We start from the raw sequence: 17,167 nt of genomic DNA, 5'->3' as shown, positions 1-17,167 counted from the left end.
GGCTGACTGGAGGAGGAAGCTGACTATCTTTCTCCAAGTCCACTGAAAAGTAAGAAAAATGCTGCCAACTTGCACAACTTTGCAGAGACAGGATCAAGAAATGCACCAACTGCAGGTCTCAGGAAAGCAGTAGGGAACCTTTCACTGAAGGTTGTCCAGAGACACATTTTGTTTGGTTTGGTCAGCACGAACTGAAAGTGGCTGGAGCTGACCAGGCAGGACTGTCTTCATGATCTACAGCAAGACTGGAGGGGACAGATGTGACTTAGGGAAAGACCAGGAAGTTTGCAGATCCTGGATCGAACAAGTAACAATTCCTAGAGCCCAAAAGCCTTTTGAGGAGAAGGTGCCAAGATGACACTTGATTGCTGCATGACTGCCCCCAGCACAGAGGGGTACTGCCAAACCTCCAGCACCCTCATTGTCAGACCTCAGGATGAAAAGGAGTTTGGGAGTTCCACCTTAGAGGCTCCACCATGGAACTCACAGGGTGACATTATCACACTGCAGCTGTGCAGGGCCACCACCTGTGATGCCACAGCTGCTGCTCATCACCAAAGCACTTCCCTCCATCTGCTACCACTGTGATTTTTGGGGCCACTTTTGGACAAACAGTTGTGCTAGCTTGGTTTAAGAGAAGAGCTGTACAGTACCCCAGTCAAAAAAAATTCCTCTAATTTGAACTTTACAGACATACTTAAAAGTTTTGCATGAATAAATAACAAAATGTAACTTTTTTACAACTCAAAAGCCGAAGTCTTGGGCAAACGTAACATTTTGATTTGGACCCATCACCAAAGCCTATGTCTTGTCCTGGGACTTGGGAGAGAGTTCCACTCAAAACCAAAAAAATTAAAACAAAAATAGAATGAAATAGCCTAAATGAATACATGGGTCATTATTATTTCAAAGCCACTGAAATTGCTGCAGAGGCACCAAAGTAACACAAAGTACAAGATTTAAACAATTTAGATTATAGATTTAGGAACATGTTCACTTGGAGATTAGTGTGTACAGAAGGACAGGCATGTATCCAATACCTGACTTATCTTCTGTCCTGCTTAGAGCCCCATGCATTAATTACAAAAATCATAGATACATGCTGCTCATAACTGCTATTACTAAAAACAACGTAACAAAACAGATGTTCCTAAGACATAGTTCCCAACCAGAAGTGACATAGAATACTGAGGGATGTCAGCATGGGCAGAAAAAAACCATATGGAAAGCAGAAGTAATATAACATACTTCTATTGTACCTGTGTTTAAGAAACCTTATTGGAAAATTTATCACCCATCCAGAAAGTGAATTGTGATTTAGAAATAAATTATTGCACAAGAAACAAAAGCAAAAGTAAAGTTTGATTTCCATGTACATGACTGAGGGCAAAGCACTAAGAAAGCAATTGTAGTGATAAACTCTGTCACTGTGTGTGCAATATTTATGCACTGAAGAATAGCAACTAAAGCTATTTTAAATATATACCTACAAAGGTCAGTAACCTACCAAATGACGCTGATCTCAGCATCAATAAAGCTAACAGGAATGATCAACAGAAAAATTATAATTTTCTTGATGGTCTTAATAGCATATAAAGACTCTTACACAGACTCAGCATAGAATATTTTGTAGAATGTTGGAAAACAAAGATTTAATAATGCTTTCTCAGAGGCCACATATGATCATATGACAATAACCACAATGTTCATGGCACAAACTCCCTTGGAATAACTACAAATTTCTATGTTTAGAATGGAAATATTTTAGGGGAAAGTTTGTCACAAATCCCTGCTAGTTCAGAGAAAAATAGTATTTACTTCCTCTGTCTCATACTCCCCTGATATCATACTGCAGATTAAAAGACTGATTTCTGAGGCAAACAGACATATCTGACATACATACATACATGGATGCACACAAGGAGCCAATACTCACAGCTAAAGATGCCTGGAGGTGGATGCTCTGTTACAAGCAGGCAGTTCTCTTCATCACTGTTATCCCCACAGTCATTCTGTTGGTTACAAATCAGTGAACCAAGATACAAGCATTTACCACTGGCGCAGGTGAATTTGCACTCTGAAAGGCAAAAAAAGAAACCAAACCAAAAATTTGTGAGAAAATTGATGCCTACTCTTCTTTCAGTGCTAAAATGACAATATTCTTCAAGTAGATGCTATAATGGTGGATAGGTCTTTGTCACTTCAACACCAAAACAAACAATTTTGTTCTTGTAGCATTGCATGCATAAATATATACATGACACATTCCTGATCACCAGAATCAAACCACAAGTAAACCAGATTTCTCACCTTTTTTAATAATAAGGAATATTTTTTGCAGTTCATGTTGATTATAGCTCACTTTGGATAGACTGTCTTCTCATATATGTTTGTGTGGCACCTTGCATACTTGGGGCTAGACAGCACTATTAATAAGAGTAATAATTGTCTCACGTTAAAAAAATCTTGCATCAGCTGTAGGGCAACAGTATAGCTTGTAACCAGGAACAACCCTGTCCAGACACAGACAATTATTCCTTAACTACCTTCCCAAAGCCATTTTGCCAGTCTCCCACCTAATTACTATCAAGCACTTGGTGTCTGCACATTGAAATCCCACATGTGTTCTTTCAAAGTTAGTAAACTTCTAAAATGCATATACGGTGTCTGCATGCTAAATGCAGGCATGCTGTAGCTTTTACACTTTGTTTTTATCAAAAAAAGGGAGAACAATTTCCCCTAAATATAATTCTGTCACGAGAACAATTCATATGAGACCAAGTATAGTTTATATCAAGTATTGGAGATGTAATTAGGAAGTGTTCACAAAAATATACACACAATTATGAAAAGCTTTCTCACTAGACTTGCTCCAAAGTAAAATACATGTATAGAACAGAGAACACATATCTAGACAAATTGAACTTTAATGATTACACTACTGGTATGTTGACAGATTCTGGTGATTGTCATTCACAAGCTCATTCACAAGCAGAGGCAAACAGACAGAATTAGAAACTCTCACGAGTAGTTTATTGAAGGAGTGCCATTCCCTGAACCATGGGCTTCTCTAAGACTGCAGTATGGCTTGGCTAATTCTGCTCCACAGAGAAGATTCTGCAGCAAAGAGATAGAATTTGTTCATCTTCAACAGTATCTGCAAAAGACTTTGCTTTAATCTTAACTTAGTCTGAACTGAGACAACAGGGCCTCCAATTCTAAAACATCCCCTAAATCAGTTACTAAGGTGTGACACTTACATGTCTGTTGTGTAGTGCAAGCATGGTAATAGCAAAGGAGAGGAAAAAGAAAATGAGAAAGGGAGTGAATTCATTTTCATTTTTCATTTGCTTTACAGATAAAAGCAATTTACAGACTTCACTCTGAACACTTTTCAAGAGTATTAATGGTATTTTGGTATATGTGCCAGGAAAAACCTGCTGCAATAAAAAATTGGATGCATAAATATGTGTAACAAATAAAATGTTACCTAAGAATATAAATAGAAGGTATGAAATGCAAGGAAAACAAGCATTTCCTGTGGGGAAAAAAAACTGATTTATTTTGCTTGGTGAAAATGTACTTATAAAATAAGTATTTGCCTAAATGAAGTCCTCAAATATAAGCTTTTTCAGTCCCTCACCTATTAAAATTGTAGAATAAAATACTGTACAAACAAATAATTTTCTTCTGTTTGTTACTCTGTTCTTCTCTGCTACAACAAAGAACTGAAGAGGCATTGAAGGGCTTAGATTCTATTTGAGTATAGACTACAAAAAAAAATCATAACCAAATGAAGTAAGCCTTTGAAACTCATGGAACTGAAAATGTCATTAACAATTACTTTTCGAAAGGAGACTTAAAAGACTAGGCTCAATATTAGCAATCTGATAATTGCAATGCTTTAGGACTCATTCCTGCAATTTTATGAAGAAACTGGAACAAGAAATGAACAAAGCTGTCTTGGAAGGTTAGAAAAATTGCCTTGAAAGAATTCAAACTTTTCAGGTATCTTAAATGAAAAATATAACACAGGGTTAAGTTAGAGTGGTAAAGAACATAATGCTTCTATTAGAAAGACTCAATCATCATATTTGAACATTTGGCATGCTACTTTGGGTAACTTTTACTGCCTTCCTGTGCCTTTGTGTTGAATCCTAATGTAATGCTTCCCATGCTTCCCCCACGGCTGATATAAAATACTAAAGCAAGATGTCAAGTCAAAAGCAGTTAAAGCTAAGAACTCAAGGTGTCTGTTTGCCACCAGATTATACAGATTTCACACAAAAGACTGGACCAAGCATTAAATTCTCCATAGTTATATTAAAGTCTTAAAGTTCTGGGGTTTAACTAACTTTATCGTAAGAGGACAACCAGAAGAAAGGTTTTGTGATTTAAGGTGGGGGGGAAAAGGGGGATTGTCATAGATAACTGACCATACTGAAATTTGGAATCAAAAAGCAGACTCAATCAACTTTTCTTGTAAAATATTAAAGCTACTTCCTCATTCCCTCACACATGTGAAAATAGCCATTGAGAAGGTGCATTAAAAAAAAAAAGAGTCATGAGGGCTCTTGTCCCCTTTTAGATGTGCCCACATTGACTGGGAGATTGCTCTCAACACCAGGGGAATTCTGTGTTGATTTGAAAATGGGGCATATTGTCAAAAATCATGTTGCCTTCTGATCTCCCACCAAACCTATTTGCCAAGGAAGCAGTGATCCTCTACTGGCCCTGGCTGGGATGGAGTTAACTTTCTTCACAACAGACCCTATGGTGGCTATTTGGATTTGTGATCCACATAGTCAGTGTTGGACAGTGTTGTGGGACAGTGTTAATGCCACAACAATGTTTTTGGTTAGTGCTGAGCAGTGCCTGCATATCAATGAGGCTTCCTCCTTTTTTTCACTCACACATCTGCAAAAGTAACATCTAAATCTAACAAAATGTAATATCTAATGGAAGACACAAAATTGCAAAACTTAGTCTGCATAATCACATTCTGTTGAAGTCTGAAAGAAATATTCAAAGAAAAACTATATAGCAGGAATAGTATAAATTAATTGAACAGATTATTCTATGAAAATACAGATACTTCTGATCATAGAATATACTTAGGATCTGATATCTGCAACATGTGAACAAAAATTCAGTACCTTAAATTAGTTTACTTAGTGAATGCATTTGAACACTGTGTACTTTTACTAAAACCAGAGAAGAACCCTCCCTTGTAAAGCAAGATGGATCAAAGTAAGGTTGAGGGAGGTAGTAGAAAGCAAATATTATTGTCAAACTGAAAAAAACCTGCAGAGCTCTGTGCAAAAATACAAGGAGTGACCTCAAACACTCTGACCAGGGAATCCAGACCAGTCCAGACTAAACCAACATGCATAATGACACAGCAGAGAGTCCTTTTCAGTACAAAGTCTTGAACTTGGCTTGTCTAGACAAGACTGGGGGAAAAGATCCTGTTCTGAAAACAAGCCAGCATGATCCTTCTTTCATGAATAATGTTTCAAAGCTAGACAGTTTCCCTTTTCATTTTCAAGTGGCAATTAGTGAAACATCAGTCAGTTGGTCAGCAAGGCTCTGACTAGAGCTAAACCTGAAGCAAGATGACAGCTACTGGAGGTTGAAAAATATCAACCCTTCTTATAATTATGTCTTACTATGTTCATAATTATGTCTGGAGCATACTTTGAAAAAACTATCTTTATGATACAGTGGTTCTTCAACCTAAAATTTTAATAAACATACTTCCAGGTAGAACTTGACTGTCTTGAAAAAAAGGAATACTAAGAATACTATTCTAAACATTTCCTATTTTTAGAAACTGAATGTAAGTAGTATAAAATGTATATTGCACACATGTTCAAGGTAGATGCTTGTATGCATAAAACTCTCTACAATTACCAATTAATATACGACTGCATCTCAATAGTTTCAAATAGTTAATTGAAGGTTATATTTCTGTTGCTACTGCAAAAGATGGATTTGCCTCATGGTACAAAAAAACTACCCTAATCAGATTTTTTACTGTGAAATGCAAGATCTGATATATTGGGTAGGCTTATTTTATACTTTCTGTGCCTAGCCAACAAGATAATTTTATCCTTGCATTCAACTTAATTCTTTTAGACTTCATTTACACTTGACTTCATCCATATGAACAGCATTCCCATTGTTTTGTCATCCCACTTATCGTAGGGCGTTTTTAATTATAGCTAAGTGCTGTTTGTTTTTCTAATGTAAGCCCAACCACGGGCCAAGGAAAAAAGCAGCAAAGTGTCATATTGAAAAAATATGGTGGTTTAGGCCACTGTTATGATGCATGTCACAGCTGCTTATTTAACGGGTCTGAGATGATTATCTGACCCAGGGGCAGAATTCTCTTCCATCCATTTGAATAAAAAATAAAAAACTATATATGCAGGCAGTGATTTCAAACTGCTGTGACTAAACTGCAGTAACGTGGTTCAAATGCACAAAACAAAATCCTAAGTGATGCCTGGGATTTCACCAGAGTGGAAAGGCACTCTCCCAAAATCCAGCAGACTGGCAGGTGCCTGGGCAGCTCAGCCAGCAGAGGGTGATCAAATACCCTACTGGAGTCATGGCAATGGCAGGGAAGGATCTCTTTGCCTCCAGGTGGGTGGACCTAGATCTCCAGAATAAAGGCTTAATTTATAATTTCTTACGTAAATAAGCCATTTTAAGTACAGCATCGTACTTTTTCATACTCCTGCTCATATTGCAGCATGTAAGAGCCTGGAAGAAAACATGTTTAAAGGGCACCATCACCTGTTATAAGGATAATAAGAGGCAGAAGCAGTAAATTGGGGAGGGCGGGAGGAACCACACTTCACTAGAGATTAAAGCAATATAAACCACAAATACCAGAGTCAGTACAATAAAACCCTGTTCTGCCTCTCATAAACATCTCTCTGTGTATTATTTTTAATATTGTAGATTGTAGCTTTATAATGGGAAGTAAATCATAAATAGGAGACATGCACACAAAGGAGCGTGTTTATTTGGGAAAAAGCTTGGTTAATAAGGAAGATGGCAGGCTGCCATGCAATCTAATAAACCTCCACTGGTGCAGGGAAGGGAGGGATAAATAGGTCTCTACAAAACAAAAAAGCACTTCACAGAAAGAATGCCAAGCACTACACCAACAAAAATGAAAGTGGATCAGCTTATGCAGGGTAAGAAGCAGAGCAGTAGCCACGGTCAGACCTGTCCTCAGCGCCCACAGGACCAAGGGGCGAGGCTGCTCCCGGAGCAACGTGGAGACACAGACCTTCTCTGCCCAGGGAGATTACAGCCCTAAAACCAGGCTCACTGAAAGAAGATTGCTACTGGTTCACAACCAGTCTCATTTGCTCTTACAGTCCCCCATGCTCTCTTGCTTATCCAGCAATTATCTTTTCATCTACTTCTTAAGGCAAAGCCTGGAGCTGTGCCCTTTAACGAGTTACTATTTATGTCGGTAACTAAAGGAAGCAAACACAACATTCTTGCACACAGGTAGCAAAATCCGCTGCTCAGTTCACCAGTTCAGGGCATTAGGACATTTCACAAAGCTTACCTTAATTAATATCCTGAATTAAATTACCCCAGATATCTTGGGGTAACCGGAAGAGCTCCCTTATTTTGAGATTGGTCAGTGAAGTTAGTTTTTGCCTGTGATCTTTCTTCACTATATATATAGATGTATATATTCACTGCCTCTGGTGTGAAAATGAAGAGAAGAATCTCATCCTGAGGGCCACTGAGGCGTTAAGAAAAGAGTTTTTATCAACACTGGAAACTAAATTCAGGAGATTTGCTGTCACTGAGCCACCATCCTGCCCATGCAGTGAGTCTCCACAGCTTTGCTTTGGGGACCAGCAGCAACCCTGAGCATGTCCCCTTAGGAATGAGACAACAGTTCCCATCACAGCACTCATCCCTAATGGACAAAGTCTCTCCGAGGTGATCTCAAAGACTGTCAAGCTCACACAAATTGCCAGTTCTGCCAGCACAGAGAAAAGCCAATAAAGGAAAACCTCTTCTATTGCTACCTTCATAAATGATTTGTTCTATTTATCACCTACCTTCCCATAAAACAGCAAGGCACTATAAACATGGGGTTCCATTTTCTGCCTTTCTACTCCTCATTTGCTTTTCCTGGCCTGGCAATGTTCTGCCTGCTTATGCCCACAGAGAACCGAAATGCCAGGATTTCGCAACAAAAGTCGAGAACTGTGTCTCCTTCTCCTCATTCATGTGACAATCCTTCACATGCTGTGAAGAGGGATGGGTGTGCAGGAGCCATGGAACTCTGCAGGAGTGGCTGCTGGCTCTACATTTCTATAAGCACTAGCAAAGTTTTCTAAGCCAAGTATGGGGAAGGAGCATTGGTGACTCAACTAATGACACTCTCATTTTCAGTCAAGAAATCACATGAGGAGACGATTGGAGATACATTAAGCACGTACCTTATAATTTTTATCAAGCAAAATGTCATTATCATGGGCAAGTGCAGGTAAGAAGGGTATGTGCAAATGAGATTTTCTTAACATCTCATCCTCCTTAATCATAATTCAAAGAATTCTTGAATTATGGTAAATATTTTAAAATTATCTTAGTTGGTGTTCATCTTAAGAAATCTTTAATAATCACAAGCAGTGCCACTTAGCAGACTTGTAGAGTACTGCATATATAGAGGAATATAAAATTTAAAAATCACATTACTGTAGCAGCTTTTTGTTTTTTCTTTGGAATGTTGTTTGCTTAGCAAACAGCTCAAGAGAAGACCATTTTATCAGGCAACTTCATAAACTTTGAATCTGTAAATACAGATTATAGATTAAACAGATTATAGTACCTGAATATATCTGAAATACAGATTAAACCATGTCCCTTTACAGACGCTTTGTGAAGTTTTGACTGCAGTCCTAAGACCAGGCCCAGATAAAGACTCACAACAGTCACAGCAACACCCAAGGATTATCTGGGGTTAGGGAATATGGTTTGACTGGTAGGAAAAAGTGTTGTCTTTATGTTTTTTGTTGTTAAATTAGGTTCACGTTAAGACTGTGACTCCTGTAGGGCAGGAACTGTTTTAAGTTAGCTCTCCAGAAGGTACTGAAGTACAGAAGAAATAGCATTCTCATCTGAAATGGTGTAATGAATCAAGGTGAATTGATTGTGGTGAATGGTGTGGTGAATCAAGGAAGGGTCTAAGAACTAACCTGAGAACTGGACTTCTCATAAAAGCAGTACATAATGCAGGCAAGCATATACTGTGTTTCATGTGGCTGTTCAGATGTCAACCTAATACTGGTGACAGTACCTTTTTTTCTTATGTCTTCCTGGGCACAATATAAGAGAAAATGTAAGAGAAATTAATGTATTTACTGTGTATCAAGATGCAGGACAGTTACAGAGTTTCCACTGTAACAAGAGCTCAGTGGACAACAGTATTCTTTCATTTCTCAATGGCATTTGAATTGTGCAATGCACACTAATGTGACTAATGAAAAGTCTGTTATCATCAGGATCAAGTTCTCTGATCCACACCTGCAAAGATTTGTGTGTACCTGCAGTACATACCTTGTCACTCTTAGATTTTGTACTTCCAAAGCAATTTTAACTAAAGTCCAATTATCTAAGAAGTATCTAACTCAGTTCACTGTGCCTCAGCATTCACATTAAAAATTTTAATAAAATAATACCTAGATTAAAAGGAAACAGATTGCTCTCAGTGGTTTGCACCACACAGCATAGACAAAGATTTTACAAACTAGTACCATCTTGTATCAATTATTACTAAACTCTTCCCTCCTTATTCATCTCTATCTAAAAAATGAGTCATACATTCTATTCACCTTAGTATTTTTCCCAGAAGTATAGGTTTTCTTGGCTAAGCTTTAAAAAAAAAAAAAAAGTCTTCCTACCTTTCTTTAATTCTTCATTTTTACCAATTGCCATGAACACTTCCTCTCAGGTATGTATTGCACTGTAAATGTACACAGACACCCACATATATGCATTTCCATATAGTGGAGCTGGTATTCATTTGGTTTGCCTGATATTTTCTCTATAACTAAATACCTTGGAGAATCCCTCCCATGTGTCCTGCATGCAGCAGGTCTGTGATGCTGAGCTGGAAGAACACCCCTAGCCTACAAAAGTGCCTCTTCCACGTCCCAAGAAATTCTCTTCTGCTTTTCTGGAAATAAAAACTGTAAAAAAAAAACTTCCCATTGTTTGCATCAGAAGAGTCTCTGGCAGCACTCCCAAATAACCAAAAGGCACAGATACTGTGGGGCTCCAGCAGTGCCACTGGCAGAGCAACAGCCCAAGCCATACTGGGACAGCAGGGGAAGAGGCAGATGAACTGCAGTGGGGAAGGGAGGTGAGTGAGCCCTGCTCCCCCCTTGCTTTCACACAAGATTTCCACTTCACTTCCAGGTACAGCCAAGTTCAGCCATCACTACAACCACCAGGTGCTCCTCCTCTGTCCATAAGTGCTCCCAACATCAAGTGCATGAGACAGAGAGACACAAAGAAGAAATGTGAATGCAGAGCCAGTATTTTATGCTTTGAGAGTGCCTCATTTAGCAACCTGTGCATCATAGTTTCAATAAAGATTATTTCAAACTACAATTATGAGGTTTTGTTTAGCATCAGCAACATATTTGACCACAGAGCAGATATTTAACCAAGACTATTTAACTATTTCCATGGCCAAAGTGTTTACAAAGCAGACTGTGCCAAAAACACTGATACAGGCATCCCAAAGAAATCTCTACCAACTTAGATCCTCTGTTGTTGCAACAGTATCACTTTAAAATGGACAGTGTTTGGTACAGTGCATTTCAGGCTGTGCATGTGAACATACTATTAACAAGATGTTAGATGGTGCTGAGCCTATCCTTGCACCATGCATTACCTTGGGTAACTTTATAGTACAGAAAACCAAAGCACATTACTTCCCTTCCCCAGTCTGCACTCAGCTTTGCAGATACACTGAGTCTTTAAGTGAAAAAGTACCTAATAAGTAGGCACAGGCCTAACACAATGCAAAACTTGAATACAAACAGAGGCTCTTGTTCACAAGCTCAGGCCATGACTATGTTGCATGTGATAACCAACAAAAACATAAAGCTGGAGCACTGTGTCCCCATAACCAAGTGCTTTTGGCTGGCACTGCTGCCCAGTGACAGCTGGGTGGGGCATGGCACAGCCTTCCAATGGCATCAGCTGCTGGTCACATCCATGTGCCACCACTCCTCTGGAAAGAGACAGAAACTGAGGAGGCTTCTCACAGGTCTGCTTGAGTCAGGGAGATCACCTGACCCAGGCTAAGCGTTGGCATGGTGAGGAGGGAAAGACTAGAGTGGGGCACCCAGGGAGGACTGATGGTGCCTGGGTGTCCAGGTGTGACAGTAAGGGCTTGTCTTCACACCTATACATCTGGCTTGGCTGAAGCCACACAGCCTGGCACCCTCTTGGCAGAGCTGGCTTTGAGAAGTTAATCATGCTTGTCCCTTCCTAAACACAATTTTGCAAAAGGAGATCAGTCTAGTGGCCAGCTGGTGTGCTGCACTGTACCAACACACCTGTCAGGCACACAGCCAGCTGTGACCTGGGCTTGGGGTACCACTGATGGTTGAAGCTGGCTTTTCTGGCAAAAAGTGCTTCACATTTGAGATCCAAGGAGCACTTGATGTACAAACCACACCCCAAAACCCTGACACATTACCTCATGCCTACAGCTGTTCTGGACATGATTTCTGTCTGTGGTTTATCTTAATACTCTGGACTCACAACTACTGTGGTTGACATGCAGATCAGTCATGCCAGCCTTGAGACAGCAACATCTGTCAGAGAGGCAGTGCAGGCAGCCAATAGCAATAACCATTTCAGACATCTAATTTAAACCTGCCACTGCATATCTCTCAGAATTTTTGGGTGGGGACAAGAGAGGGGCCTAGGATAAATCTCTGGTTACAGCACAAACCATCAGTGTATCAATGACAAGTTAAAGCATGTTAGAAATTGTACAAATGATGTGCTGAACACAGAGAACCCCCCAAAATCCTACCAGCCATGAAAGAGAATAAACAGCCAGAGCACTGGAAACTCAAGAACAACTAATTGTGCTGTAACTGTAGGCAAGGTAGTTTGTAATACTGTACCAGCTCATTATTAATAATCTGTTCAAAGATGGTGATAATTTTATGATTTTACAAGTCAAGATAATTGAACTGAGGTCAGTCTCATAGCACTGTTCCCTCCTCAGAATATTTCAAATAAGAAGCTCACAGTAAAGCAAAAATCCAGCTAATACCACATTGCTCATTTTCAAGTAGCAACAAAAGAACAAAGTATTTGTTACAGCTTCCTAACAACCCTCTAATTTAGGCTCCTTATGCTTAAAAAATTGAGACACAAAGAAACACAATCTATATGGATTAATTTTCCTTGTCACTAGGAAGTATTTATTTAAAACACGTCTTACTATTGAATGTTACACTAACATACTTCTCCATAAAAGAGACCAGTCTAAAATCCAGGATGCAGATTAGGAATATTTTATAATCTGCAGACACTGCATTCAGATAGATGACTATAAAAAGAATGATCATCAAGAAACATAAAAGAAGTCCAACAGCTACCAGTACTAGGTAAAGAACAACCCAGCACACAAATCTTTGCAAATCAAATTCCAAGGTGAGTGAAATTCCATGGCAGTGGACTCCCTGAGGACTCCCTGATTTTCTCCTAGTCCAGTTCTCACATACTTACTGAGACATAACAAAGGCTACAATTAAATGAGCACTGTGAACACATTAGTCCATTCAAATGTTTGTGAATCTAATCTGTTGTTTTTAAGGTCTGAGCTGAGATGTGGCTTCCAACATGCAAATATCATCTGTTCTATGCAATATTAAACAAAGAACATTCACCTAAAGTACTTCAGCAAAAGTTTAAACAAACCCCTTGTATTTTGTGTTACAGAGGACCAGGAACTAACTAGAAAATTTGTAATTGACAACAGTGGGGAAATAATAATAACTGATATTTTTATACTCTTTTTATACTTCATGCAGTAACTGTCTTTGAGTTGACAGTAAATTATTTAAAAGTACTCTACTACCTAAGAGACAGAAGCAGTGATGGCAGAACAGCACACCCTGATAAAAGGTCTTATAAAAGGGTAGGAAGTTCCCTTCATAATGGATCAGGATTATAAAATATGTAAGAAAAATGCTGTTAAATGACCTATGCATAAGGGGATTTTGTGAAGCTCACCTATTTTAAATAGCAAACAAACACTTTAATACTTACTGGTATATGGCATGCAGGCATCCATTCAAAATGGGATTAACCATTTTAAAAAGATGAGAATGTTTGTAACAGAAATGCACTTATAACAGTAATAACTTACAATCTTCAGAACATATTGCTGCTGTTAAACTTATAGCTGAGATGGTAGCACATTTGAGTGAAGAATGCGGTTTGGGTTTAAACAGGCTTCTAGAGCTCCAAATATGACCTCACACACTCAGTTTTATTTTTGTCAAAGCTTAAAATACAGAATGAAAAAAATCTTATTCTGCAAGCACATACTAAGCAGACCATTAATAAAAGAAAAATTACATTCTCTTGTGAGTAAAACACCAACATTCACATGATGCAACACAGCAGAGTATCTGATCACTCTTCTTGAAAGGCAAAATTTTGGCAGAGCTTTTGCAGTTTGTTTTGAGGAACACTGTTCCTCAATGTTACTCCTCAGGATGCTATCTTTGATTTCCATGGCAATTTCTTGGGAATATAGCTGTAGGGTGCTGTTCTTTGAAAAACTTAAATAACTAAGGGCAAACACCCTAAATGCCAGGTATTTGAGAGCCACTCACAAAGGAAAAGCTGAAGAAAACAATTTAGTCTATTTCATATTTCCAAATAGAACATTAGGGTCCTTCAGAGAATCACCAAACTACAGGTTTTCAGAAGCATAATTCCATCAGACAAAAACTGGGTAAAAAATAATTCTATTTGATGACATCAGTGATGGAAGGAATTCACATACTTACACTGTCTACAAAGTTAGCATTAAAACTGTAAGCAGTGAAGAAACGGGAAGTGGATGTGGAAGACTAGGCATCTTTCTAATAATATGCTGATGTTTGGTAGGTCTGTCTCTTATTTTGACATTTTGGGGGCTAATCACCTATATTTTAATGATAACTCACTCCACTGAATTCAACCCCTAAACATGTATTTTAAATAACTTGCTTACTATTTTCTTTGACACTAAAGCTGACCTATACATGTTAAGATTGTGGAAAGATACTGTAAATATATAGACAGAGATATAGGAAGGAAAAGGAAGACTAAAAAAAAAAAGAGAGGAATGTTTTGCTCCTTCTTATTTTTTTAGAACATTAAGTATTTCATTCTCTCATATCACAAGTACCTAGAGATGAGAGAGGACTACTCCTTAAATCACTTTAAAACTCTCCAGATAATATCTTCAACTTTAATGGGGCTTCACATATTTATTTCACTTAAAGCTTATTTATATCACATGCCTAGCAATCAGCAGCCTACATCTTGTCTTTTGCATAAAGATTTCTCCAAGTGTCTTCTAAATATTTTTTCTCTCAAGCTACATATCAACAGCAAAACAACGAACGAATAGCCTGATTTTAAAAAGAATCTTACCAATGTTCTTTTCTTATAAAATAATTTCCTTTTTTACATATAGGCAAGTACCTTGCAAAGAAATAAAAGCAAATAACAAAAAAATCCAATCTTTCCATATTCTCTCCTCACTAAGTTCACCTTTGATTCATGTACCATTATAAAAAGAGATATGTACTTTCACATGAATAACACCAAATGCAAAGTATAGGAATTGTAGGGCAAGGTTTGAAGCAAAATCTGGCCGAATATATATTGAGCTGGGGATTCCTTCACAAGGTACTCAGCCTGTGAATTATTTCATACTTCTTAAATGCAGGGACAACCTAGAGTTCAAAATCTCAGTGCAGAACCATCATAACAAAAGCACTGGCCTGCTTTATAAGGAAATTTCCACAAGTCAATAAGAAATGCATTTTTTTATTTTAAACACAGTATCATCTGATTTTGAATCCATGTATCAACAATATATTATATAAAATATGATGTGATTAGGCAATGCAGGTTGCAAAGGCACATTCCAAAAACACATGGAATAGTCCTTCCAGACTACAATATCCCAGCTTCTGTTTTAATACTTGATGTCTGCATACAAAACCAGCAGGCCAAACAAGAAGACTGGCCTGAATTATTTTCATATAATATTCAGGAGAAAAGAGATTTGCTGGCTGCTGTACAAGGGAGCTGCCTGCAGTACTGCACTATTACATTTGCAAAGCATGCAAGACTCAAGTCCTGTAAAGAACATGGAGCAGCAAGAAAGGAATGCATAACACTGTGTACCAAAAGATCCAGGGGGAAAAACTGTTATGCTGCCTGAAGTAAAAGTTGTAGAAATTTTTCTTCCAGTAAAGTCACAGAAGGTTTTGTAAGATCTTGAAACAAAAATGTTACAATTCTTTTCTTAGCTGCAGCTTTCCCACAGTCTACATGACACTGGGAAAGCTACTTGGATCTTCTCAGCATACCTAGAGTTGTAATAATAGTAGTAGTAGTAATAATAATAAGAAGAAGAAGAATTAGAAGAAGAATGCCACTACTGCTGTGAAATGATGTAGACAGGTAAAGCTCATGACTGTAAGAAGGAAGGTATTGAGCCAAACTGAGCAACATTACCATGTGCCTCAGTGTAAAGGAGCATACCTATTGATTAATAATTTTAATAATTTTCTAGTTCCATTAGTTTTTTTTTAAATCTCATCAACCACTAATGCATGTCTGTTACCTGCACAGATTTTTTCAATGGAAAATGTTTCTATTGTGGCACCCAGACAGCTATGAGATATAATGCACTTGCTCACTTCCATTTAATCCAAACATTTATCTATAAAGACAAAGTAAACCAGAAGAGTTTTATGTCCCATTTTGCATAACAAGCCACTTTTTTTTTTGTTCAGACATGGTTTCAAGCATCTCTATTTAGCCAGCTACAGAGAACAGTTATTCAGTACATAACTAGCACTGCTGTGGTGGTCAGTGGAGCTTTACCTTGTTTATCTTTTATTTCCTGATGCAGATACAACACCTGAAGAAGAAACCCTGAACAGTATGTTCTTAGAAGACTTATCCAGATTCTTGCTTCCTAGGATCTAATCTCTGTTCTCAGTGAAGGCAACAATAAAGCAGAATTTCATTATAAGACTACAAAGATCAGGATTTCAATGAGGAAGAATGATTATAAATTTCTTGCACCAGTATACAATAATGTCTTTATCCCCAGTGACATCTCCCCTAAATTTTTCAAATTGAAGTAGTCAGAAATATGAAAAAATGCTCTATCTCTGCATGAAAGACACAAATACTAGCAGGGTATATGAGGCATCCTAAGGATGGAAAGCTGCCATAAGCTCTGTCTAAAATACTGTGCATCACAGTCTGTGTCAATTGTCCATGACCCTGTCACCTCTCCACCCTGGAGGCCATGAAATTGGGCCTGTCTGAGACAGCCATCATTTTGTGATAGATCTGGGAACAGTTCAGAACATAAAAAATTACTGCAATGTTAAATAACCAATTTATGAGAAAGGTGTGAAGGTTTGAAAGAACTGCTCAGAGATTTCTGCTGAATCTGAAAAAGGTTTTGAAGAGGAATAAAAATAAAAGCACAATTAGTAGACAACTGAATATAGCTACAAACTACCCTTGGTTTATTATTCCACTCCCCAGTATCTTAGGGAAGGATAATTCTAAGAAGAACTACACATGAACACAGACCAGTAACTCTTGTCTTAACTGCTACTAAAACCTGAACAGCCATTTTATTGCCAGTTCAGCTACTAGTATCAAAGGGTCAAGGGCTCAAGTTCACTTCCCTTTGACACTGTGTCTTCAGTCACAAACTCAGCCATGATAATACGTCTCTCAAGAGCCCAATTTCAACTGGAGAGCAATAGGATCATACCAGGAATTTCAACAGGATATAGGACTACACCTCAAAACAGGGACCATGCTTTTCTGTGACTGC

The 17,167-nt window shown here is 38.2% G+C and overlaps 1 protein-coding gene across 3 annotated transcripts in view; it reads right to left on the bottom strand.

Moving 5' to 3' along the window:
- Positions 1 to 17,167, bottom strand: part of LDLRAD4 (low density lipoprotein receptor class A domain containing 4) — a 240,275-nt gene that overhangs the window by 147,597 nt on the left and 75,511 nt on the right. For all 3 annotated transcript variants that reach the window (XM_056485912.1, XM_056485914.1, XM_056485913.1), the window contains exon 3: positions 1,937 to 2,077. In XM_056485912.1, the coding sequence (XP_056341887.1) occupies positions 1,937 to 2,077 (141 nt within the window). The remainder of the gene's footprint in view (positions 1 to 1,936; positions 2,078 to 17,167) is intronic.

This window comes from Oenanthe melanoleuca, chromosome 2 (assembly GCF_029582105.1).
Source record: "Oenanthe melanoleuca isolate GR-GAL-2019-014 chromosome 2, OMel1.0, whole genome shotgun sequence".
In the NCBI taxonomy this organism is placed as follows: domain Eukaryota; kingdom Metazoa; phylum Chordata; class Aves; order Passeriformes; family Muscicapidae; genus Oenanthe; species Oenanthe melanoleuca.
This window is presented reverse-complemented; position numbering and strand designations above follow the sequence as displayed.